The 24,964-nt window shown below is 40.1% G+C and overlaps 2 protein-coding genes across 2 annotated transcripts in view; one reads left to right on the forward strand and one right to left on the reverse strand.

Moving 5' to 3' along the window:
- Positions 1-770: 770 nt before the first annotated feature.
- atpaf2 (ATP synthase mitochondrial F1 complex assembly factor 2) lies at positions 771-15,145 on the forward strand. The gene is made up of 8 exons (XM_060840289.1): positions 771-1,020; positions 2,014-2,058; positions 4,888-5,036; positions 6,330-6,427; positions 9,085-9,165; positions 11,682-11,794; positions 12,611-12,726; positions 14,417-15,145. Exons 1-8 carry the CDS (start codon positions 915-917, stop codon positions 14,552-14,554), a joined length of 846 nt encoding a protein of 281 aa, XP_060696272.1. The 5' UTR covers positions 771-914; the 3' UTR covers positions 14,555-15,145.
- A 4,320-nt stretch (positions 15,146-19,465) lies between these two features.
- The window catches only part of drc3 (dynein regulatory complex subunit 3), a 59,182-nt gene continuing 53,683 nt past the window's right edge, over positions 19,466-24,964 (reverse strand). The window contains exons 11-13 of the mRNA XM_060840291.1: positions 24,599-24,722; positions 21,935-22,066; positions 19,466-19,672 (exon numbers count right to left, since the gene is read on the reverse strand). Of these exons, the coding sequence (XP_060696274.1) occupies positions 19,562-19,672; positions 21,935-22,066; positions 24,599-24,722 (367 nt within the window). The 3' untranslated portion in view covers positions 19,466-19,561. The remainder of the gene's footprint in view (positions 19,673-21,934; positions 22,067-24,598; positions 24,723-24,964) is intronic.

Below are 24,964 nucleotides of genomic sequence, written 5' to 3' on the forward strand. Positions count from 1 at the left end.
ATTTAGCAAAGTTTGGAAAATTAACACGAGCACATCTAGTACATCGTTAGGTACCCCTTTTAAGACATGAGGATGAAAGCAATCAGGTCCGGAGGACTTGTCAGCTCACAGCTCCAATTAGTTCAGTACTGTCTGTCATTTATTAACTTTTACACTCAAGCTGAAATGACACTTGGAGCACAAGGAAACAATCTCATGATACAAGCTTCAATCATATCTGTAATAGGAGTATGCTGAACTGGTCTTTTATTCCATTTCTGTTCATGGTAAATATACATACGGCTGTTGCGTTTTCTGCATTCAAATTCCTGTATTCCTGATGAAGGGCTTTTGCCCAAAACATTGATTTTCCTGCTCCTCGGATGCTGCCTGAACTGCTGTGTTTTTCCAGCACCACTCTAATCTAGACTCTGGTTTCCAGCATCTGCAGTCATTGTTTTTATCTGCATTCAAATTGTGACTACATTAAGAAAGTGCTTAATTGACTTGTACACCATAAAAGGCTGTATGGAAAGAGATTTATCGTTATTTAACAATAATTTTCAGGGTTATGTAGGAATTAAAATACATCCTCAAGTCTGAAGGGTAAAGTCCAGGTTAGGAACCTTGCAGTAGTTGGAAACTGTTCACAAAAAGGAATCTGTGTGAAGGGATAATCTCAAACTAGGAAGATGAAGTCCCGCCCTCCTGTAGTTTGATCGACGTGCCAATGCTGCGCTGTGATTGGATACAGGGAACGTCCGTCAATGCATGTGGGCGGTGCTTGCGGGGGTGATAGGTCAGGAAGATGGCGATGCCCTGAGGGAGAGTCGTGCTGAATGTGAGTGTCTTTCGGAGCTCAGTGGCTGATCAAGTGAGCGACAGCAGCAGCAGCCGCCCCGTTGGTGTGATTCCTCTGCCGAGGCAGTGGGACGATGTTGAGCCGTCTCTGGGCCCGGGTCCTCCCTCAGTTCAGGCCTGCGGTTGGTTACCAGGTGATGGGGAAGACGGTGGAGTGGCGGCGGCGGTACCCAGCAGCAGGTGGGCGGCCGGAGCAATGCAAACCATTCCTGTCATAACTAGAGAGATTGGAAACCGGGAATCGATCACAAAGTGTCACCCGTGTCTCCGTGCGGTCTACTCTGAGCCTCAAAATTGTAGATTCCAGCCGATTCCACAGACAGGATCCAGGTTGACACAAAAAGGCATTGCTGAGATTAATTCTTTCAGACGAGGCATTAAACTGAGGTTCCCTCTAACCTCTCAAGTGGCTGCAAAAGCTCTAAACTATTTGAAGAAGAGCAGGGGAATTCCATTGAGAGTTCTAGTATATATTATCCCCTAACAACATCACTAAAATGTTACCTGATCATTGTCGTATTGTCAACAGATTGGCTAGAATACTGCAGAAGGAGTCACACTTCAAAGGATCTTTCAATGGCTGTAAATCACTCTCTGGCCATAACCTTTGAAATTTGCTGTACAAGTACCAATGCTTGCTTTCTATACACATTGTTGTTAAGAGATGCATAGAATTATGTTGTAAGCAATATGGAATCCAAAACTGTTATTTCCCAGTTTTTGGTTATAATCTGTGTTTAGAGTAAAGAATAATGTCAACTAAATAGTAATCTAGCCTGCCTGTCAAAACACTTGTTCTTTGCTTATTTGAAATTTAGGATTTCTGTGAATGTTACTGATAGGCAACCTGATGGCATAGAGTACAGGTTCTGAGCACTTCAGGTCCATTCTGTATTGCTCTCAGTGACTGAATAATATACTATTCTGCAAACTTGAGTTATTTACTTATACTTTGAAAGTCCCTGGAGCATAGCACAGAAGTCCCAGAAAGTTGTGCTTCATTTGGGTAATAGTGTAAATCACTCCGCCATAATTGGGCAGAATTGCTGCACCACAATAAGAGCATAAGTTGTAGATGCACTGTTGCTATGGCACAAGTTTCAGCAAATTCAGATTCTTTATGTTTGATAAATAAAAGTTATCTAATTATGTTTTAAATTTGCTGATTTCTAGAGCGCAAGAGATTTTATCAGGATGTTAGCATTTCTCAAGGGGAAGGTAAGATTTGTGTTTTTCAGTTTGATATTTAAAAGTGAGTGGTTTTTATTTTGTGCTGAATCTCTTTCAACCAGGCAACCAATGATTGTAACTCTCATTGGAAAAAAAAATTCTAGAAAACTGTGAAATGTTATTAGACAGAAGTATGTAAAAATGATCAGATTTTAAGCCTATTCCATCATTTGATTAAATATTGAATTATCAGTGGCCACTTTTTTATTTCATTTGTAGAATTTGGGCTTTTGCATTTATTGCCCATCCCTCGTCACTTTTGAGAAGATACCAATGATCTGCTGCATTAAACAGCTGCAATGCAAGTAATATGAGTGCACTCAGGGTGCTGCTGCATTGGGAGTTTGAGGATTTTGACTCAGTTAATATGAAGGAATAATCGTTCTGAATCCAGATTGTGTGATGGATTTTTATTGCAGCTGAGGTTTTGTAGAAAATTCAGAAAGTGCATGTGCTAATTAAAAGTGAGACTGGAATCAATTCACTAGGTTCTATGCATTATTGAAGAAAAGGGAATGGAGGAGAGAGTCCACAACTAGAGGGCATAGGTTTAAGGTAAGAGGGGAAAGCTATAAAAAAGACCTAAGGGGCAACTTTTTCACGCACATGCTGTGTGTATGAAATGAGTTGCCAGAAGAACTGATGGAGACTGGTACAATTACAACATTTAAAAGGCATCTGGATGGGTATATGAATCGGAAGAGTTTAGAGGGAAATGTGTCAAATGCCAGCAAATGGTACTAGATTAATTTCGGATATCTGGTCATGGACAAGTTGGACCGAAGAGTCTGTTTCCATATTGTACATCCCTGTGATTCTAAGTACCTGCTCTTGTGGCCAGTATTCTTCCCTTGATAATCAGAAATCGATTAACTGGACTGTTTGCTTCATTGCTGTTTTGAGGGCCTTTCTGTGTACAAATTTAACGCTGTGGTTGATCTGCTTAACATGCACTATATGAAGATTTCAGGACTTTACTAATATGTAATGGGATGTTGTGCAGATGCTCTCCCTGCTGAGCAGGTTTACTTTTGAATGGCTAAGTCATAGCAGAAGTGTATCCAAAAATAGTTAAAAAAATACCCTGTGTAGCCATTTAGGTTTCTAGCCTGTCATGAGTCCTCCTCAAAGTCACAAATGACTTACTCCATAAGTTGGTGTCTGGCCACTTACTATGTTTGGCCACCACTAACTTCAATCACTATTCTCTGATGCCACATCTCTCTGGGCAACAATCTGAGGTTGAACCAGTTTGTTCGCAACCTTGATGCAATATCTGCCTCCGAGATGAACTGTTGACTATATTTCTGTGCATCATTAAGACTGCATATTTCCACTACCTAAACTTGTCTTATCTCCACCCCTGCCTTGCTCATCTGCTGCTGAAACCCACATTTATGCCGATGTTATTTCTAGATGACCATTCCTGCCTGGCCTTCTGGCTTCAAACAACCTTTGATCCATTGAAATCACTGCCTGAATCTTAACTCGCACCAACTCCTGTTCGTCCATCATCCATTTACTTGCTGACCTAATTGATTTCAAGTTAAGCAACATGTTGATTTTAAAATTCTCATTCTTGTTTTCAAATCTATCCAGGAGCTCATTTGTGTTTCATCATTTCTGTAATCACTTCTGAAATGTCTGCTCCTTCAAGTCTTGTCTATGTTGTTCCCTGCTTTCATTGGTGACCATATCTTCAACCCCTGAACCCTAATTTGTGGAATTCCATTCCTAATTCTCTGCACTTATCAGTCCTCCTGAAGATACTCTTTTAAAATCTACCTCTTTGACCCATCTGGACATTTCACTCTGGTAAAAGTAGTATGTAAATGAACATTGTACATGTTGCTGAAAGTGCCAGAAGGGACGTGTGTAATTAATCAGTGGAGAGGCCTGAACCTCAACACTAAGCTCATTACTGAACTGTTAGCATGCTTCCAGTATACTTGGTAACTTTAGGTATTAACAGGGCGATGATATGTTCTGCAAACTGGATTTATAAACCTTATTGCCTTAAATATTTGGTCCAATTTCTATTATGGCAAATTGTAATTCAATTAATAATGCAGTATGATTGAAACTTTTCTGTGTGGGTCTTTGAGGTCAAAGATAAATTTTTCAGGGCAATGGGGAAGTACAGAGAATGATAGCTCTTTCAGAGAACTGACAAAGAGTATCTAAAGGCAGAGTGATGTAATGGTCTCCTGTTCAATGATCCCATGTTCTAAATTATTTCACCTTGCCCCTGGAACCTTAACAAATTGCCAAAATGTGCTTTGAAGATACTGGTCGATGTAACTGTGGAATTTAGACAGATTGTTAACCTTTACCATTTTTGTTGAGTTTTGATTCCTACCACAGGAACATTGCTCCACTTAGATGTAAGTTGAGGCAACAGATCCACACCCAGAAGAAAAATGATAATTGATGCCTTCAGTATCATGCTTGGCTCCATTTAGTCACAGTTTTAAAGCTGAACCAGACCAAAATAATTTAACACATTCAAACTTGGTTTATATTTCTACTGTTTAAAGTAAGGAGTATGAATTAATTTGTTTCACATAATAAACTATATATGTTATTGTATTTCACTTGCTCCGCGATTGGTACCTTAATTAGCAGTGACAACAAGGATAAAACTGGCATTTGGATGCTATAATAACAATGTTACTGAAAATACTAGATCTATTAAATTGCTGGAACATATGTCAATGATTAGATGTTTACAGCAATTAACTCTTGTCCTGGCAGGACCACTTTTGTCACAGAAGCTGACTTCCAGTGATTTAAGGGAATGTTTCATTGTGTTTGCAGGAGGAGCATTTGAGATAAACCTGGATCGTAGAAAACTGAAGACACCTCAGGGAAAGTTGTTCACAGTCCCCAGTGAAGCTCTGGCAATAGCTGTCGCCACAGAATGGGACTCTCAGCGAGACACGTTGCAGTTCTTCACCATGCATCTGGTAGAATCTGGTTTTAATTATGCTTTTTTTAATAGACTGGAGTGCATGAGTAACTTAATTTACCTATGTTGTTAGCTTTAACTCTTTGAAACTAAGATAGAAAATGCTGGGAAAAAACAGCATTTCTGGCGGCAACTCTTGGGAAGGAAACAGTGCTAACCTTTGAGTTCAGTGATCTTTTAGTAGAACTGGAAAAAGAGAAAATCAATTAGTCTTGAGTAAGTTCAGGGACAAGAAAAAGTGCTAAGAGAAAACATAAGGAAAGTTCAGTGATAGGCTCAATTGTAAGAATATGTAAAGTGAAGATGGGTGGTAAACCATAACAATGAATGGACCTAGAGGAGCAACAAAGTCAGCACAGAATCATTTATAGTCTACTGTCAGAAGCATTGGAAGCAGTAGTGATGTCACTGCACTCGTAATCCAGGCTAATTCCCTCGGGTCAGGAATTCAAAATTCACCACAGCAGCGAGAGGGATTCAAATTGAAATAATCCAAAATTGAAAATTGCTTTAGGAATTGTGATGACAGAATTATCATAGGCTGTTGTAAACGCCCATTATGTGACTAATGTTCTCTAAGGAAGGAGATCTGCTACCCTTACCTGATCTGGCCTACATAAGGCTCCAGAACCACAACATAACTGCTCTCAAAGTGGCCTGTCAAACCACTCCATCCATGCAGGTGAGTCACCATCATCTTCTTAACTAGAAACGGACAATAAATGTTGGCTTTGCCATTGATACTAACTTCCCATGAAAAAATAAATAGTGATATTGATCTGAAATTGTATGAAACCATAAATCAGCCAACTTCATTTGTGCTTCCGCAATCCTGATTTCATTCATGCAATTGCTGGAGCTACAGCGTGATGGTCAAGTAAAGAGGACTACAATTTTCACAATACCTTTGTTGAGGAAATGCTGCACAGTTTTCCCATCAGGTGTATTGTATAATACAGTTAAGAGTAGGGGGGTTCTGGCCAATTTTGATAACTTCATTGATGGTTGTTAAGGGATCGTTTGATCATATCGCATTCTTATGGAATCTTTTTGTGTGCAAACTGGTGCTGTGTTTTCTATATTACAACATTGACACACTTCAAAGAAGCGCTGGATTGTTGTAAAGCATTTTAGAGCTTCTTGAGTTATGAAAGATGCTACACAAATGGGATTTTATATTTCCTTACCAAATCAGAATATCTTGCAAAGCTTCACATGATGAACTTTGAAGTTCCATGACTATTATGTAGGAAAATTATGATTACCTGAAGCTAAACCTTTCTTTGATTAGACAACCTTATGCAACACTGCACTGGATAATCCCACACAAAGAACAAAAGAACAGTTGATTAGGGCAGCTCTCAAATACCTGGATACAGATACTGTCTGGTAAGTCATATTTACTGTGAGTGACATTGTTATATTTCTGCACCACACACCTATATGCTCAGGGCTTGAGAACTGAAGGAACGCAACTGAAATTTTCTTGATCCTAATTCTTTTGCAGGTGATACAGACTAATTTTATGCTGAGAACTGTGGAAAAACTGAAAGAGAATACAGGTGAAGTAATGGGTTAGGCAGATAGGTGATCAATGTAGAAATATATAAAATAATGCATTTTGAAAGAAAAGCTCAGGAAATTAAACAGCTAAGCACAGGAGTAGACTGTTTAACACTTAGAGTCTGTTCTGCCAGCTGGACTGATCTGTATTCAACTGCATTCACCAGTCTTTGCTCTGCATTTCTCGATATCTTTGCAAAGCACAAAATACACAGTTCATTAAATGTGCCAACTTCCAGTAGATAAGATCATGGAAAAGGCATGGTTAGGTTTACATCTGGAATACAAAAGCAAAAAGCTGCTATTGCACTGGTACAGGAATGAACTGTACATTTGATGAATATTCTGTATAGTTTTAGGCACTCCATTATAGGATAAATTTTAAAAGGGTCAGAAGAGATATATTATTTTGTCTGCACTAGGTATCAAAAGGTTTATGTGTGACCTGATTGAGTTCTTTAAGATTTAGATTGGTTACCATGATCAATTGTTTCCACTGGTAGGTGAGATAATTGCAAGAGCATAAAACTACATCCAAAGAATATTTTACAGTCTTAGTAAGATGTAGATTTCCCTACTCCTTACCTTTTATAGTCATGTAATTGGTCAGTACAGAGCAACCTCGATTATCCAAACAAGACGGGTGGGCACTATTTTGTTTGGATAATCAATTATTCGGTTAAGTGCCTTTCCGCTGGAGCTCGGAGTTTTTTAAGATCCCTCCCCATTCAGGAGACGAGGCAGCAGCACAGCATGAGACCCTGCTCTCCCCCCCCCAATACCGTCCAACACCAAATACTGCCCATGCCCCAACCCCATCCAACATTGTCCCCCCTGCCCACCCTCAACCCCATCCAACACCGCCCTCCACCCGCCCCCAACCACGTCTAACACCGCTCCTTGCCCGCCACACCCCACCCCACCGTGTCCAACACCGCCACCTGCGCCCTCAACGGCGTACAACACCGCTCCCCCCGCCCACCCCCCCAACCTTGTCCAACTGTCCTCCCTGCCCGACCCCCCTCAACCCTGGCAAATTATCCCCCCGCCCGCCCCCCAACCCTGTACAACACTGCCCCCAATCCTGTCCAACACCACCCCCCTGCCCGCCCCCAACCCTGTCCAACTGTCCCCCCACCTACGCCCCCCCAAACCCATCCAACACCGCCACCCTGCCCCCAACCCTGTCCAACTGTTTCCCCCCCCCCCGTCTATCCACCAAACCCATCCAACACTGCTCCCTCCCACATCCGCGCCCCCGTCCACCCTCACCCCCTCTCTAGGGACAGATTCCACCTTTACCCTGTACAGGACAATGGTGAAGAGATTATCTGAGGAAAGGGCTTTAGGGTACACCCCTCTGTAGAACACCAGGGAAAGTGTGGGGAGAGAGAGAGAGAGAGCGACGGTGGGAATCCGTCATTTGGAGACAGTGTCTGTTTAATCACGCGATCAGTGTTGGTAACATGTCTTTGATGTAATGTTTCTATTGGGACCTTGAGAGCTCCTTCAGATAATCCAATATTCGGATAATTGAGGTTCCTCTGTATTTGGTTTAGGGTTTTTTTTGCCTCTGGTTTGAAAGTTGGTGCCAATTTGCTGATTCAGGTCCATGTCATCCGCCATTGCGCTGGACGTGGTGAACATTTGGAAAAGCAAAAAAAATTTAATGGAAGCTCTGGACAGAATTCTTGAGAGTTGTATATTCTCCAGGAATCTTTAAAAGGGGAGCTCATTCTAGCTTACAGATTGCACACTGGAATAATTTCATGATACATGAAATACAATGAAAGCTCCAATCAAGACAGTGAGCTTCAACCCCTAGGAACATGTATCTGAAATTAATGCACAAGCTGCCAGACAATCTGAGTAGTGAACACCTGAAGTTTTAATTTGCTGTATGATCAGACAGGCTTCCAATGAGATTGTAAATCACCTCTGCCAATTTGCACCAGGTTTTCTGGACTTGTTTATCTCGACAGATGGGTTGTGCATGCCATCTTAGTCAGACAAACACATTAACTTGGCTTGAGGATCTTATTGATGCATTTAAACTACAACATTGGTTAAGTACTAGAGAAGTGTGTCTCCCTGCATTCGGCATTTCATGAGCATATGATAATGAACTAGGGGACAGACGTCTGATTTATTGGAGTAAATAGCTATTTGACCAGAAGCCAGACAAACAAATGAAAGAACAAAAATAGGTGATTTGCAAGGTTTGTAGACTTGAACCTTCCTGGTTAATCTTTACAATCCCTGTAAGGAGAATGGTGAAGGATGAACAGGCTGATCAAGATTGAGGTGCATGGATGGGCACAAAGTCTAATCAACAATTGTATAGAAAGAGCGTAGTGAGAGCGAGAAAAAATACAAAAATGGGTGAAAATGATTGGAGCTAAGAGATGATTTCATGGCTTTCTTTGATAGATGAGCTTAAAATGGACCTTTCTTAACTACTCTTATTTCTGTTTTTTGACTAGTTACAGAGTGGAGGAGCCATCTGGCTTAGTAGAGCTCCAGAGAAATGAATGGGATCCAGTCATCAAATGGATAGAGAACAGGTGAGTGGAAGAGGATATCCTGAATGTTTAGGACAGAGAGTCAAAACTGTGCCTCATCAGTGACAAATTAACATAACCGGCCTTGTTTATTGAAGGGGAGTATTAAACGGAACATTCAATTGGCGTTTTAGTTAAGAGTCTTAATGGAGAATTGCTTCAGTTGATAAGTGGCTATAGAATCATAGAGATGTACAGCATGGAAACAGACTCTTCGGTCCAACCTGTCCATGCCGACCAGATATCCCAACCCAATCTAGTCCCACCTGCTAGCACCCGGCCCATAACCCTCCAAACTATTCCTATTCATATACCCATCCAGATGCCTTTTAAATGTTGCAGTTGTATCAGCCTCCACCACTTCCTCTGGCAGCTAATTCCATACACGTAGCACACTCTGTGTGAAAAGGTTGCCCCTTAGTCTCTTTTATGCTTTTCCCCCCTCACCCTAAACCTATGCCCGGATTCCCTGACCCCAGGGAAAAGACTTTGTCTAGCTATCCTATCCATGCCCCTCATAATTTTGTAAACCTCTATAAGGTCACCCCTCAGCCTCCGATGCTCCAGGGAAAACAGCCCCAGCCTGTTCAGCCTCTCCATATAGTTCAAATCCTCCAACCCTTGTAAATCATTTCCGAACCCTTCAAAGTTTCACAACATCTTTCTGATGGGAAGGAGACCAGAATTGCACACAATATTCCAACAGTGGCCTAACCAATGTCCTGTACAGCCGCAACATGACCTCCCAACTCTGACCAATAAAGGAAAACCTACCAAACGCCGCCTTCACTATCCTATCTACCTGTGACTCCACTTTCAAGGAGCTATTAACCTGCACTCCAAGGTCTCTTTGTTCAGCAACACTCCCAAAGACCTTACCATTAAGTGTATAAGTCCTGCTAAGATTTGCTTTTCCAAAATGCAGAACCTTGCATTTATCTGAATTAAACTCCATCTGCCACTACTCAGCCCATTGGCCCATCTTGATCAAGATCCTGTTGTAATTTGAAGAAGCCTTTTTCGCTGTCCACCACACCTCCAATTTTGGTGTCATCTGCAAACTTACTAACTTGTACCTCTTATGCTTGCATCCAAATCATTTATGTAAATGACAAAAAAGTAGAGGGCCCAGCACCAATCCTTGTGGCACTCCACTGGTCACAGGCCTCCAGTCTGAAAAATAACCCTCCACCACCATCCTCTGTTTTCTACCTTTGAGCCAGTTCTGTATCCAAATAGCTAGTTCTCCCTGTATTCCATGAGATCTAACCTTGCTAACTAGCCTCCCATGGGAAACCTTGTCGAATGCCTTACTGAAGTCCATATAGATCACATCTACTGCTCTTGTGTTAGCTTGGTCAGAATGGTGTGTTGCTTCCCTGGTGCCAGGATCAAGGATGTCTCAGAGAGGGTGCAGAATGTTCTCCAGAGGGAGAGGTGCCAACAAGAAGTTATTGTCCAAATTGGAACCAACGACATAGAAAGGGAAAAAGTTGTGATTCTGAAGGGAGATTACAGAGAGTTAGGCAGGAATTTAAAAAGGAGGTCCTTGCGAGTAGTAATATCTGGATTACTCCCGGTGTGATGAGCTAGTGAGGGCAGGAATCGGAGGAAAGAGCTGATGAATGCATGGCTGAGGAGATGATGTATGGGTGAAGGATTTACATTTTTGGATCATTGGAATCTCTTTTGTGGTAGAAGTGACCTGTACAAGAAGGACGGATTGCACCTAAATTGGAAGGGGACTAATATACTGGCAGGGAGATTCGCTCAAGCTGCTCTGGAGGATTTAAACTAGTAAGGTGGGAGTGTGGGACCCAGGGAGATAGTGAGGAACGAGATTATTTCTTAGACTGGTACAGTTGAGAACAGAAGTGAGTCAAACAGTTGGGCAGGCAGGGACAAGGTAGGACTAATAAATTAAACTGCATTTATTTCCCTGCAAGAGGCCTAACAGGGAAGGCAGGTGAACTCAGGGCATGGTTAGGAACATGGGACTGGTATATCATAGGAATTACAGAAACATAGCTCAGGGATGGGCAGCTTAATGTTCCAGGATACAAATGCTACAGGAAGGATAGAAAGGGAGGCAAGAGAGATTGGGAATGGCGTTTTTGATAAGGGATAGCATTACAGCTGTACTGAGGGAGGATATTCCTGGAAATACATCCAGGGAAGTTATTTGGGTGGAACTGAGAAATATGAAAGGGATGACCACCTTATTGGGATTGTTCAATAGACCCGCTAATAATCAGAGGGAAATTGAGAAACAAACTTGTAAGGAGATTTCAGCTATCTGTAAGAATAATAGGGTGGTTATGGTAGGGGATTTTAACTTTCCAAACATAGACTGGGACTGCCATAGTGTTAAGGGTTTAGATGAATTTGCATAGTCTTTCAGCCACATTAATTGATCAGAGAGCAAGGGAGTCACCCAGAATACAAGGTGCCCAGAGTTAATGCTCTGTGATCTCACTGATTTATTTTGTTTCATACTGGTTTTTTCATTTTTCAAACAGATATAATGTTGTGATTGGCACTTCTACAAGTATATTGGGACCAAACATCCCAAAGGAAACTAAGCAGACGTTTGAGCAGCACCTCTCCTCTTACAATTTCTGGGCACTTGTAGGTTAGTGATTTTGTAAGTCTTTGTCATAGCCAGATATTCTGGATAGAAGGTAAAACTTAAAATAATGTTTCTTTTTCCTTTAGAATGTTGTAATGGCCTAACTGTCCTTGTATCAAGGGCAAGAATCACAAGTTTCATTTCTGTTGTGCCTTAACAACAGCAAAACATTTGGAAGCACTTTAGCTTTGAGGAGAAACATTGGGTGTCTATGAACGAAGAAATAGTGAAGATCGTAAGTGCATAGAGTAGACTGGTGTTATAATCAAAAGATTCTGGAAGTAAGAACACTGGCATAAATATGCAGGCTTACAGTGACTGAATGAGTGTTCCAAGGGCCATGATCACAAATTGCCAATCGCTGTTTAACGATTGGCGATCCAGATAGACGAATAGGCAAATGGAAATTGAGTGTTAGGAATGAGATTGTTGTTTTCAAAATATTCACCTTGTTTTTGAAGAATACAGTGAAATAAATGGTGGATTAGCAGGATAACAATCTAACAGATTGTTATGAACATGCCTTCCATCATATTTACTGCTTTTCAATGAATAGACATATATGGCAAAAGGCTTCAATGGATTTCTATACAATGAGGAAGGAACTTGCCTTTCACCCCTACATCTGAAATTCTTTTTATTCAATCAAGACTCCATTCTTAAAAACAACTATTATTATTGGGGAAGAGGGTCATTTGGTATTCACTTCTCACTTGCTAATTGCCAACTACTCAACTTTTTAAAATTTACAATCGGAAGAAATCTTTGTTGAATTCACTGCCCTGCTTATTTTTGCTGTTCATGCTTTTCCTTTCATAGGTCTGGAATATGTCATCCATCAGTTGAAATCAGTTGTTCTTTCATTAAATCTAATTGACCGAAACTTGGATGTGGAGAGAGCTGTTTTGCTGTCTCGACTTGAGGAACAATATCAGGTGAGGATGATGTTGTTGGGTGCTCCTCCAATCCTCAGACCTTTAGTTACTCAGTGACATTGGTTTGGCTTTCTGCTCCCTGCATTGTGAAGCATGCAGGCTGTTCTGTGTTGTACATAAATTACGGAACCTAGTGTGCGAGGGTTGTTTGGTTATAATCGTGACTGTGGAGAAATGTGGGTTCTTTTTGGGTCTGTTTCATTGAGTTGTCTGAACCAAATCTGGAAAAGCTGCGAGCAATTTGAGACCAAGCTTGCTTCTTGTAGGATAACTGAGAATACAACTCAGTTTGTGATGAGAAATTATACTTTGTAGCATTGTGGCTTTTTTTTTTTGTTTTGAGGTTATACAAAATCTCCATACCCTCTCTGGCAGTGCAGGTAACAGCCCTGCCAAGTGTGCAACACATCAATACAGACTGGGAAGATCCCCTAATACATGTGTTTAAACATCAATATGTTCTCGGGTTATTTACAGGATGGGGTACAAAACACTTAGGTCAGATATGAAGGTAGAAAAAGGTGGAGGATTAATTAACAGAATCAATGATGGTATTAGCATATTAGAGATGGCTGGCCTAAGTTCAGGAAACCATAGAGAACTGGCCTACATCCTTCATTGAAGTTGATCTCTGCCAGTTTGACGGTAATGGTAGTATCAGAACATGTTGGTCTGAAGTTTACAAATTGTGGGTGAATACTGTTCTCCTGATGGCTTACAGAACCTCATGGATGTCCAGTTATAAGTTGTTAAATTTGTTCTAGATCTGTCCCAATTACCACAATAGTAGTGTCAGACAATGCGACACATCTTCAGTGTGGACATGCGCTTTTATCTCCATGAGGATTGTGTGTTGATCACTTCTACCAATACTGTCATGGACAGATGAACATGTGGCTAATAGATTGATGAGGATGAGATCACGTTGGTTCTGCGTCTCATGAGTTCCATCACCACAGACCATGTAACCAATTTAACAGCTATGTTCTTAGTCAGTAGTGGTGCTGTTGAGCCACATTTGGTGATGGAGATCGATGTGTAGACTCTGTCTTTGTCACCCTCAGTGCTTCATCCAGGTAGTCTTCAACACTGGGAGTACCAATTCATCAATAGGGTAGAAAGTGGCCTTGCCTATGTTTGACTGACATTTCAGTCAGTGTGGTAGACTCCCTAACTATATATCACAGTGCTACTGCCACTTGTATTGGTTCTGCCCAACAAGTAGGATAGAGCTTATCCAGAAATGATTATGTTTGTATCTGGGACATTGGGTAGAAGACATGTTTTTGGGGACATTACTATGTCAGACTATTGCTTGACCATTCTGTGGAACAGTTCTTTCAATTTTGACATAAGCCAAGTTTCATAAAAGAATTTACGAATTGCTGTAAATATTGAGAGTTGAACCTCAAATGTCAATTCCAGTAGTTTTTTTATATAGATTTTCTTCTTTCAGGAATGCATGTGGGAATGATCTTGGATCCCATAACAGGAGGATCCCATGGCTTTTGTTGTGCCCTTGCCCAGTCAGCATGTTCTGTTTCAACTTTGAACATACTCAACCAACAAGCAAATACGTGTTTGCTAATGCCTGTTATCTTAAACTGTGCTAATCTTTCACATAGTTTCGGATTGGAATTAGTATTATAAGCATAAAAGTGACTCTTGTCCACATCTTTTATTTCCCCAGATTGAAATGTGGGGAAATATTGAATGGGCACATGACTATGAACTGTATGAGCTTCGATCACGCACAGCTGCTGGAACCTTGTTTGTCCATCTGTGTTCAGAGAGTTCTACTGTCAAACACAAGTTACTGCAGGACTAAAGCAACCAATTGTCTGTTCAGTCTTGGGTGGATAGTTGAAAATCTACGATTAAATACAAAATAATAAAATGTGGTCTTTCTGTTTGAACAGCCCTATTTGTTAAGAATTTTTCAAGTTAAAGAATTGTCTTTTTTTTAAAGAAAAACTGCTTGTATTTAATTAAATTACTGATTCCATGAAAATTTGGGGATTAATGATTTGATTTATGTTGTAAAAACTAAACCCTAATATGTTGTTGTGGTTCTGTTTGCCGAGCTGGAAGTTTTTGTTGCAAACGTTTCGTCCCCTGGCTAGGCGACATTATCAGTGCTCTGGAGCCTCCTGCGAAGCGCTTCTTTGATGTTTCTTCCGGTATTTATAGTGGTCTGTCCTTACCACTTCCGGGTGTCAGTTTGTAGGAACCGGAGTTGTTCATATGTGGCGCTTAGGTGGTTAGCGCAGGATTCCCATTTCCTGGCTTGTCTCAGCGTCTCTCGCCCGTAAGTGTTCAAGGTTTGTGCGAAGATTTGTAGCTCGGGTGCTCGTTGTGGTTCTGTTCGCCGACACTGACACCCGGAAGCGGCATGGACAGACCACTATAAATACCAGAAGAAACATCAAAGAAGCGCTTCGCAGGAGGCTCCAGAGCACTGATGATGTCGCCTAGCCAGGGGACGAAACGTTTGCAACAAAAACTTCCAGCTCGGCGAACAGAACCACAACAACGAGCACCCGAGCTACAAATCTTCGCACAAACCTTAAACCCTAATATTTAACAGCAGTAGTTTTATTTGTGTGAGCATTATTTTTCAAAATAGATTTGCATAAAAATAAAGAAATAAATTATTATTTGTGTACCCCTTGGGCTCATTTCAATTGTTTTTCCATCCTAATCCTGTAGCTAAATGCCCTTCCCTCTGCAACCATGATGGTAAATCTGCTGTATAGTATTCTTCTCAAGGTGTTAAAGTGTAGTGACCAGAATACTCGCTGCAGTATTTCACTTGTTTACTACTAACCAGAGCTTTAGATAAGTTCACCAGAGCTCTTCTGCATTTTTATTTGATACCTCTATGAGGATGTATTCCATATTAATCAATTTTTGTTCATCAACTTTGCTATGTCTTGGCAACTTGGAGATAATCAGCAATTTTTAAAAAGGACCTTAGAAACAGATTTGAGGGTATTGAGACTGATTGTATTGCTCTACTGAGAGAATTGGAATAAACTATAGGTTGAATGGCCTCCCTTTGTACTGCAAAGCCTCTGCTTTCCCTTGCCAGCCCAGTACAGTAAAACACTTAATTAGATTAGATTACTTACAGTGTGGAAACAGGCCCTTCGGCCCAACAAGTCCACACTGACCCGCCGAAGCGCAACCCACCCATACCCTTACATTTACCCCTTACCTAACACTACGGGCAATTTAGTATGGCCAATTCACCTGACCCGCACATCTTTGGACTGTGGGAGGAAACCGGAGCACCCGGAGGAAACCCACGCAGACACGGGGAGAACGTGCAAACTCCACACAGTCGCCTGAGTCGGGAATTGAACCCGGGTCTCAGGCGCTGTGAGGCAGCAGTGCTAACCACTGTGCCACCGTGCCACCCAATGGTGCCACTTCTGAGGCTTCAATGATTTAAAATGCAATGCTTTAGGAAATTGCATGCACATTCTTCTGTGATGACTGATTTATTTTTGTCATTTACCAATCACAGCATTGGTAGTGCATTCTACAGAGGGAATAATCTGTCAGTTACTTTCCATTATCATCCCAAGTACTATTTGTATTGTTATTTGCTCATTGCTTTCACAGCAGGAGCCCCACTTTGTTTTCTGTTGATCATATTATCACTCAGCAATCTATGAAAGATATTCTGTAATCATCCTGTTCAGACATGCAATTATGCAGTTCTGGAAAAGATAGAAATTGATCCTTGGCCTTCTGGCTCAGAGGCCAATTACTCACATTAACTCCATTAGCCAATTTATTTGTATCTGCTCTTACTTTGATTTTAATGTTTACTACTTTGTTTAAAAATTTAAAAGGCATTTGCTTTCTTTTACCACAGATGGTTAGAAATTTGTAGTTTAGTATTTACTTCTAAAACTATTTTGCTTTTCCAGTTCAAAGTCAACATTGTTGATTTAGCTTCAGCGAACTCCCTAATTATTGTATCACGGTCTCCTGCTTCCCAGTTATCCCCTCAATCACTCATCCCATCCCTCTTGCAAAGTACTTGAGTTTATAAGGGCTTTATTGGCAGGCAGCAAAAAATTTGCAGAGGAAAATAAGTGTGTATAACCCATGGGCTGGATTTTCATTAAATTTTGCTGGCTCGAAAACTCTACTTGATTTCTCCTTAGATGCAGTAAACTATTTTACTATTATGCAACAAATATATATATTCTTTTACACTACTACAAAATGCTGGACTGTATTCAAATTATTAGTCCTGAGAAGTAAACCAGAGAATGGCTGTCATCTCAATTCTTGAATTGAAAAGAGCACAACTCAAGGTAGGAATCAACTGACTTATTTATAATTGAAACAAAGCTTGGAAGTTAAGTGTCAGTCATCATTAATTGGTGCACTATCATAGCAACACCTCTGTATATTAGAGATCACTTACCATCAGTCAGCAATCTTTTCTCATATACTATAAATGTTGTTTTCCTCTGGTAATTTTTTGCATATTGCCTTGATGAGTGCAAGATGAAAAGGATAAACAAAATATTTTTTCAGCAATATTGAAGTTCTGAAGAACCAAGCAACTATTTATGTTTTGGTTAGGTTATTAGTTTTACTACTTATTGTGCCACTGCCAATGTATATATGCAAATATAAAGCTTTGATATTTTTCATCTTTACTGCCCTTTCCATCAAAATAATACATTTTAATGCTATGGGATGTCTTTAAGCTTTCCATGATACAGGGCTTTGTCATCGTGTGGCCCTGCTGCTAAGTATTTCCATAACTTTGTTTTTATTTCATATTTCCAGCATTTGCAATTTTGTTTCTATTATTGTTTCTGAGTAGCTCAGTGCCATGGATCCCATTGTGATCAGTGTGAAGTTGATGTTTGAACCTGCAATTTTTAAAAGATTTTTCTGGAGCAGATCATGTTTATAACTTTCAGCCATGAGCAATGCATTTGCAAAACAAAAAAATCTGTAATTTGCATTTTAAAATTATTGCAGGAGATGTGGGTGTCACTAATTTGATTAGGCTAGTATTGTTCTCAATCTCTAATTGTATTGATCTGTTTGAGGTTGTAATGAGTAGGATGCTTCCTTAGCTATGTTGACCTGATGCCGTAAGATTTTATGGAGTCCAGAGACAATGGTCAGGACTTCCAGGGTAGCTCCCTGTACTGTATGCCATTGCTGCCAGCTGTGGGGGGTCTGTCCTGTTGGTGAGACAGGACAAACCCAGGGATGTTGGTGGTGGTAGCTGGAATAGTTTCTGTAATGTATAAGGCAATGTGAATAGCTATGTCAAACTTAAATCAGGAAGAGTTTTGCACACTGGGCCTTGCTGACTCTTCAGCTGTGCCTAGGTCAAAGCTAGGTGGTTTGCCTTGTTTTATCCTTTTTTGACCTTTGCTGTAGTGGTTTGTTAGAATTGGGTAGATTCCATTTCAGAGGTATTTAAGAGTTGCTGTGGTTCTGGCATCAAATCTAGGCCACACCAAGGGAAGACAGTAGTTTTAAAGCAGCTTCTTTTAAAGGTCAATTGTAAACCAGATGTTTCATTATCATAGGTTCATCGTTGTACTATAGGTACACAATTCTTTATCCGACATCCTTGGGGACGGTTGTTTTTCGGAATTTGGAATATTTTGGAATAAATGACATTTTCACAGTGAAATTTTAAAAAAATTACCTCACAGCAGATGCACATGTGAATAGTATGAGCGCTGAGACACAATTGATGCCTGTCAGTGCTGGGCCACTCCACCACGTCACATATGAGTGACGAGGGTAGAGTGGGTGTGGAGTTGGGTCACCTGTTTGCATACCAAAATAATGGTCCACACTCCACAAAAAAACTTTGGATTTCAGAGCTTTTTGGATTTTGGAATTTCAGATAAAGCATTGTGTATCCACACTTGGACAAATTTATAGTTTTTGATTAGATTAATTAATTTTTCACCAGCTATTGTCCACATCCATCCTGAGCACATTGACCTGGGCCACTGATTTCCAGTCCAATATCCTCATCATCATTCCGGCATTTTTCCCTAAATTAACATCTTTTTATAAAGCAAACAAAATAACAAATGTCAATACACACGTATCCAAAATAGCACTAAAAGCTGCAAAGTAAAAGATATCGTTTGAGAAAAGAGAATGAAGGCATTTAAATAATTTTTTTATATAGTATTGATTTTAGTTAATTCACATTCTGTGTGGAGTGTTTTCTTCATACATCAATGTCATATGCACATGCACAGTCCTGCATTAGAACAAAATGACTCACAATTTAGGGATCCAACAATACTGCAAGGAGAAGGAAAAAAGGGTTAAAATTGTAAGAAAGTACTAAGTTTGCATTTGAAATTCTCGTAAAATGTAGAAAGAGGACTAGGAAAGAATAAATTAAAGGAAATGATGTACATGTGAGGTAGCAAATGTTTGTTTGTAGCATAATAACAAATGTTAATTTGCTAAAAGAATTACAGTTTGAGGTCAACTCCAAGAAATGAGAGATTCCTAGAAAAAGAATAGCTCTGGCTATGAGGCTATTTTGCCCCATTAGGTACAGTGGAGATATTAATAGGAAACTATTAAGTCTCCATTACATTAAAGGCACTACATAAATAAATGTCTCATAAGGGTTCCAATAACTACAGAGTGGAAAAGTGATGAGAGTAGACAGGCCATACCTGGGGAAGGGTGAACAATTTAAAAACTTTAACCCACGTTAAATCTGATTATCTTAGAGCCTACATAGAACAGGAGCACAAGGATCTGAAAGCCACATTGTACTACCTCTCCCTCTTAATGTTATACGTAAAAATTAGTTCATGTCCTGGAGCTCCAGGAAATCCAGCTCATCCCGCCAGTGGCTGACATAGATGTTAATTTCTAAAACTCGTTTACGGTTGCGCTTTATTTCATCTGTGTGCAGCTGCAGAACAAAAGAAAAACACATCACTGTTGCAACTTAAATCATTTGTTTCTTCCTTAATTTTGCTTTAGTTTTATTTTTTTTTTCTGTATTAACCATCCCTGTCCAATCCTGTGTGTTTACCTCCAATTGGAAAGGTGCTTATCTACTATGAAACATGTGATATTTTGGACTGGTTTTGTTCACCTGAGAGGGTGAAAGGGAAAATTTCCAAAGATATTTTCTCTATTATTGGCCCTTTATCTTTTGCCTCTCCTGGAAATTGCATGGGCCAGGGCAGCAGATTTGTTTAACCATCATGCCGTAACAATGAGGAGACTTGATAGAGCACCTTGCTTTTTTTCCCCCATCTGGCAATTTTGAATGTTTGATTTTCAACTAAATCTACCTAGGAGTCGCTTACGGATGCCATTACACAGTTGTGGGTTGACATTTTTACTTATTTATGCTTTTCCCTTTTATTCCAATAAAAAGTATATAATTTCCAATGCTGCCTGTCTAAATAGCTCTGGCTGAGATAGGAAACTAAGTGATTCAGGGGAGCATAAACAGCAATGTAGATCTAATGAGGCTGTATTTAAAAAAAAAATCAGTGACATGTTAAACTGAAGCCCATGTGGGCATAAGAACATCCCATGGTACTAATTTGAAGATGATCACGAGCTCTCTCTAGAGTCGTGCCCACTATTTACCCTAAAGGTTACATCAATAAAGAAATTATTTAGTTGTTATCACATTGTCATTTGTGGGAGCATCCTGTGTGCTAGCAGGTGCTATATTTCATATTGTATAACAGAGACTACATTTCATAAGTAATTCATTAGTTATCGATCTGTTAGAAGAATGAGGTTTCGAAAGGCACTCTAAAAACATAAGCACTTGCTTTCAGAGTCTAAGGCTTTCATAAGTATTGTCATAACCACACCAGGCATCTCTTTAGGCTGTTCCTTGAACAAGGAATTTGTTTTAAACTCAATGAAGACACTTTTATTAAAAATAGCTGCAAACCTGTAGTCTGAAAAGAGGTAAGTATTGGTCAACTATTGCTGTAGTTATTCAAGTAAAATGGTAAGTTCTTCACTAACAATACATTTACAGAGATTAAACATGGATTAAAAATAGGCAATAGTCATATAAAGATGAAAGTACGATCAAGCCCTAAGATTGATGTCAGCCTGTCATCTCTTGAAGTTTCTCTTTCTGAAATGAAGGTGTTTGAACATTGAAGGCAGATTCATCAGCTGCAATAGGTAATTGTTCAATGCGTTTTGCAGCACAGATGGATGCATCAGATCAACAGAATTTGGGTTCCTCCTTAATTCTGTGGCAGTGGCACTTGCAGATTACTTGGGCTGTTTTGGTAGAATAGCAGTTGTTTTCAGAAGTTCTTCCTCCTTTGTACTTCCTTTGGCTGAGAACCCTGCCTGATACTATCTCTGGAAGATCATTCTCCGGGTTCTGCCCAGGTTTTAGCAACCTGACTTTATCATAAGCAAGGCAAAATGACTGCGATGTTACTTTCAAATGGTTACTTTCACCAGGCAAAGAAAATGATTATGGTTAGGACCTTTTCTCTCTCTTGCTTTGAATTCTGACATCTTCAGAAGGACCCATTATGTTGTCCAAGAGTTAATTGAATTCTAAATGTTGCACTTTGTAATTGATGTGGAGAATAACATAGTTTAATAGGCTTTCAACCGACCGATTGATAACTGATGGTTATCAGCTGTGATTTCCACCTTTAGAAGAATTTTTAAAACTTATAGGATTTTTCCCCCAAGTTACAGATTTTAAAGCGGAAATGTTCTCCAGCATTTTTCTAAAGAATTGCAATAATAGAACTGCTGTGATAGATGTAGTGGTCCAATATGATATATTTACTTTTCTGATTTGAAGTTGCCGGTATTGGACTGGGATGTACAAAGTTAAAAATCACACAACACCAGGATATAGTCCAACAGGTTTATGTGGAAGCACTAGCTTTCAGAGCACTGCTCCTTCATCAGTGGTTCATCAGCACAACCTCCTGATGAAGGAGCAGCGCTCTGAACGCTCATGCTTCCAAATAAACCTATTGGACTATAACCTGGTGTTTTGTGATTTTTTTACTTTTCTGTACTATTAGGAGTTATAATTTTATGCATTTTCAGATACCATTGATTTCAACAGCATGACATGAAACAGGAGGACTTCCAGTTTTATGGCTGTTTGTCTGGATTGTCTAATACCAAATGTAAAACTAAAGCATCTGGTTATCCTTACCATTTCAATCACATCCGCAGCCCAGCCATTTGCCTTCGTCACCATCTTGTCTTCTTGGTTGTCAATCTTAAGCAGGTGCATGTCATGTGATGCATTAACTGTGTTAATTACTGTATCTTTATCTACAAAGAGCTATATGAAGGAACAAATATAACATTTAATGTGTTGAGAAAGCAAATATTTGTTTTCTTTCAAATTTGCTTAATGTGTTTGGATATTCCAAAACAGTTCAGGATTAATTGGTTAGCTCCTTCTACTATTTGTTCAGTTCAAAAGAAACGTTGGCTGCAGAAATAGTGTTTCTTCTCTGGTAATAATGGCCTGACACTTAGTTTGTCTTGACAAGGGCTGTTGCCCCATAAAGAGAAAACGGGGCAGGGCAAAGGCCGTTAAACAATGATTAGAATGTAAGACTAATGTACTGGAGATAGGGGTTCTGAATCCCACTGTGTCAGATGTTGAATTTAAACTTCACGAGCGATCTGAGATAAAAATGTCAATTGAATGTAGCAGTCAATTGTTTTAAAAACCCATCTGGTTCACTACTGTCCTTTTATGGAAGGAAATCTGCAATCCTGACCTGTCCCAGCTTACATATGACTCCAGACCCATAGCATTATGGCTGTTGATTCTTAACTGCTCTCTCTGCTAATAGGGTTACACAATAAGTGCTCACCTAGCCAAAGATAACCACATCCCATGAATAAGAACTAGGAGCAGGAGTAGGCAAATCAGCCTCTTGAGCCTGCTCCACTATTTAATACAATCATAGCTGATCATCAACTCAGTACCCTGTTCCTGCTTTCTCCCTATACTCTTTGATCCTTTTAGTCCTAAGAATTAGCTCTTTCTTGAAAACATTCAACGTTTTGGCCCCAACCGCTTTCTGTGGCAGAGTATTCCACAGCCTCTCCACTCTTTGGATGAAGAAATGTTGCCTCATTTCAGTCCTAAATGGCCTGCTGTGTATCCTTAAACAATGACCCCTGGATCCGGGCAATCAGCTTCACTCTATGTGAAGTCATGTCAGAGCTGGATGCTGCATTTTGGGATTGGTCAGGTCAAAGAGTAACTGCTAAGAATTGGGCTTAGGATTAGGTGCTGCATTTGGGGGTGGGGGAATGGCCAGAGCTACAAATTTGTAAACCTTCGTGGGAGGATGCTGCACAGTGCATGCTTGGTGTACGACAGAAACAGGTAAAGTTTGGGTAGAATGTGTACTTGTAATGTCTGTTAAAAGAAATTGCATTGCTTTTTCATTGATCCACAGCATCAAATTAAATTGTCACTCTCAGACAACAGCTGCAAATGTGTTGCTGGTCAAAGCACAGCAGGCCAGGCAGCATCTTAGGAATAGAGAATTCGACGTTTCGAGCGTAAGCCCTTCAATCAGGAACAACAACTCACCAGGACGAAGGACCCGATACCCAGCATGAACAAAACCAACATAGTTTACAAAATCCCATGCAAGGACTGCACAAAATACTACATAGGACAAACAGGTAGACAGCTAACAACCCACATCCATGAACACCAACTGGCCACGAAACGACACGACCAGCTATCCCTAGTAGCCATACACTCAGATGACAAACAACATGAATTCGATTGGGACAACACCACTATTATAGGACGGGCCAAACAGAGAACAGTCAGGGAATTCCTAGAAGCATGGCACTCATCCACGAATTCGATCAACAGACACATCGACCTAGACCCTATATACCGGCCACTGCAGCGGACAGCTACTGACAACCGGAAGCGGCAGATTCAAACCAGTATAAATGCTGGAGGAATCAGCACAGAAGCGCTTCACAGGAGGCTCCCATGCACTGAAGAGGTCACCTAGAAAGGGGACGAAACGTTTGCAAGAAAAACTCCCAACTCGGCGAACAGAACCACAACAACGAGCACCCGAGCTACAAATCTTCTCACAAACTTTAAATTGATGCAATTGGAGAATGTAGTGTCCAGGACTGATGTAGCATCTGTAGCACAGAAACCGGCCATTTGACAGTGCTTTTATTCCTGATGAAGGGTTTTTGCCTGAAACATCGATTTCGCTGCTTCTAGGATGCTGCCTGAACTGTTGTGCTCTTCCAGCACCACTAATCCAGAAACTGGTTTCCAGAATCTGCAGTCATTGTTTTTACACCTTTTGACAGTGCAAGTCCATGCAGGCGTACAAGCCTCTGATAACATATCTTAATCTAACCCAACCAACCTTTCCTGCCACTGTTTTTTGTTTACTATTTAGCTTTCTTACTATGTCTTACTTTAACTGCTCCTTCTGTTGGTGCATTTCACATTCTTAGATAAATTAGTTTATCTTTATTTCCTTAGTGAATTGTTTAGTGACTCTTTAATATTTATGATCTCTAGCTTTAATTGTTCCAATACTGATGCTGGAGAGATAAAGGGGAAACAAGATGGAGCATCTGTCTAGACTGTGCTCTTACACCCCCACATAATCAGCTTCACAGGAAGATTGGTGAAGGCTATCTAATTTGCCACTCATGCATGCAGAGATATGAAAACCTTTTTAGAAACATTTCATGTTATGTATTCTGAAGAATATTATTTCTCAAAGCTGTAGAAATTCATATTCTTGATTTTTTCAAATATAAACATGGAACATTCATGTAGGAAAATCCCTTCTCTTACTGCTCTGAGTTCTTCTGGCATTTCCTCTTCCCCTTCATTTTTTCCCATTTTGTCGTAACTAGTCATAGCGATTTCCAATATATTCTCATTGTAACGATTTTCTAGGTCTCTGCACTGAGCTATTGTGATTACGTTAAGGTTCCAAAAACAGAACTACATTCCTGTTGATTTCACAAGTGCATACAAGACACTTCCACTGCAGCCACTGACTTTTGCATGGTATTGATTTATGCATGAGACTTCATGAATAAATAAGAGTGTCAGAATTCTTTCATCATTAGGGTAGTATAAATCTTACTTTTATTTTTCCATAAAGTATGGGTGGCACCGGTAAGGTAAGCATTGATTATGCATCCCTAATTAGAC

Source organism: Hemiscyllium ocellatum, chromosome 20 (genome assembly GCF_020745735.1).
Source record: "Hemiscyllium ocellatum isolate sHemOce1 chromosome 20, sHemOce1.pat.X.cur, whole genome shotgun sequence".
NCBI lineage: Eukaryota > Metazoa > Chordata > Chondrichthyes > Orectolobiformes > Hemiscylliidae > Hemiscyllium > Hemiscyllium ocellatum.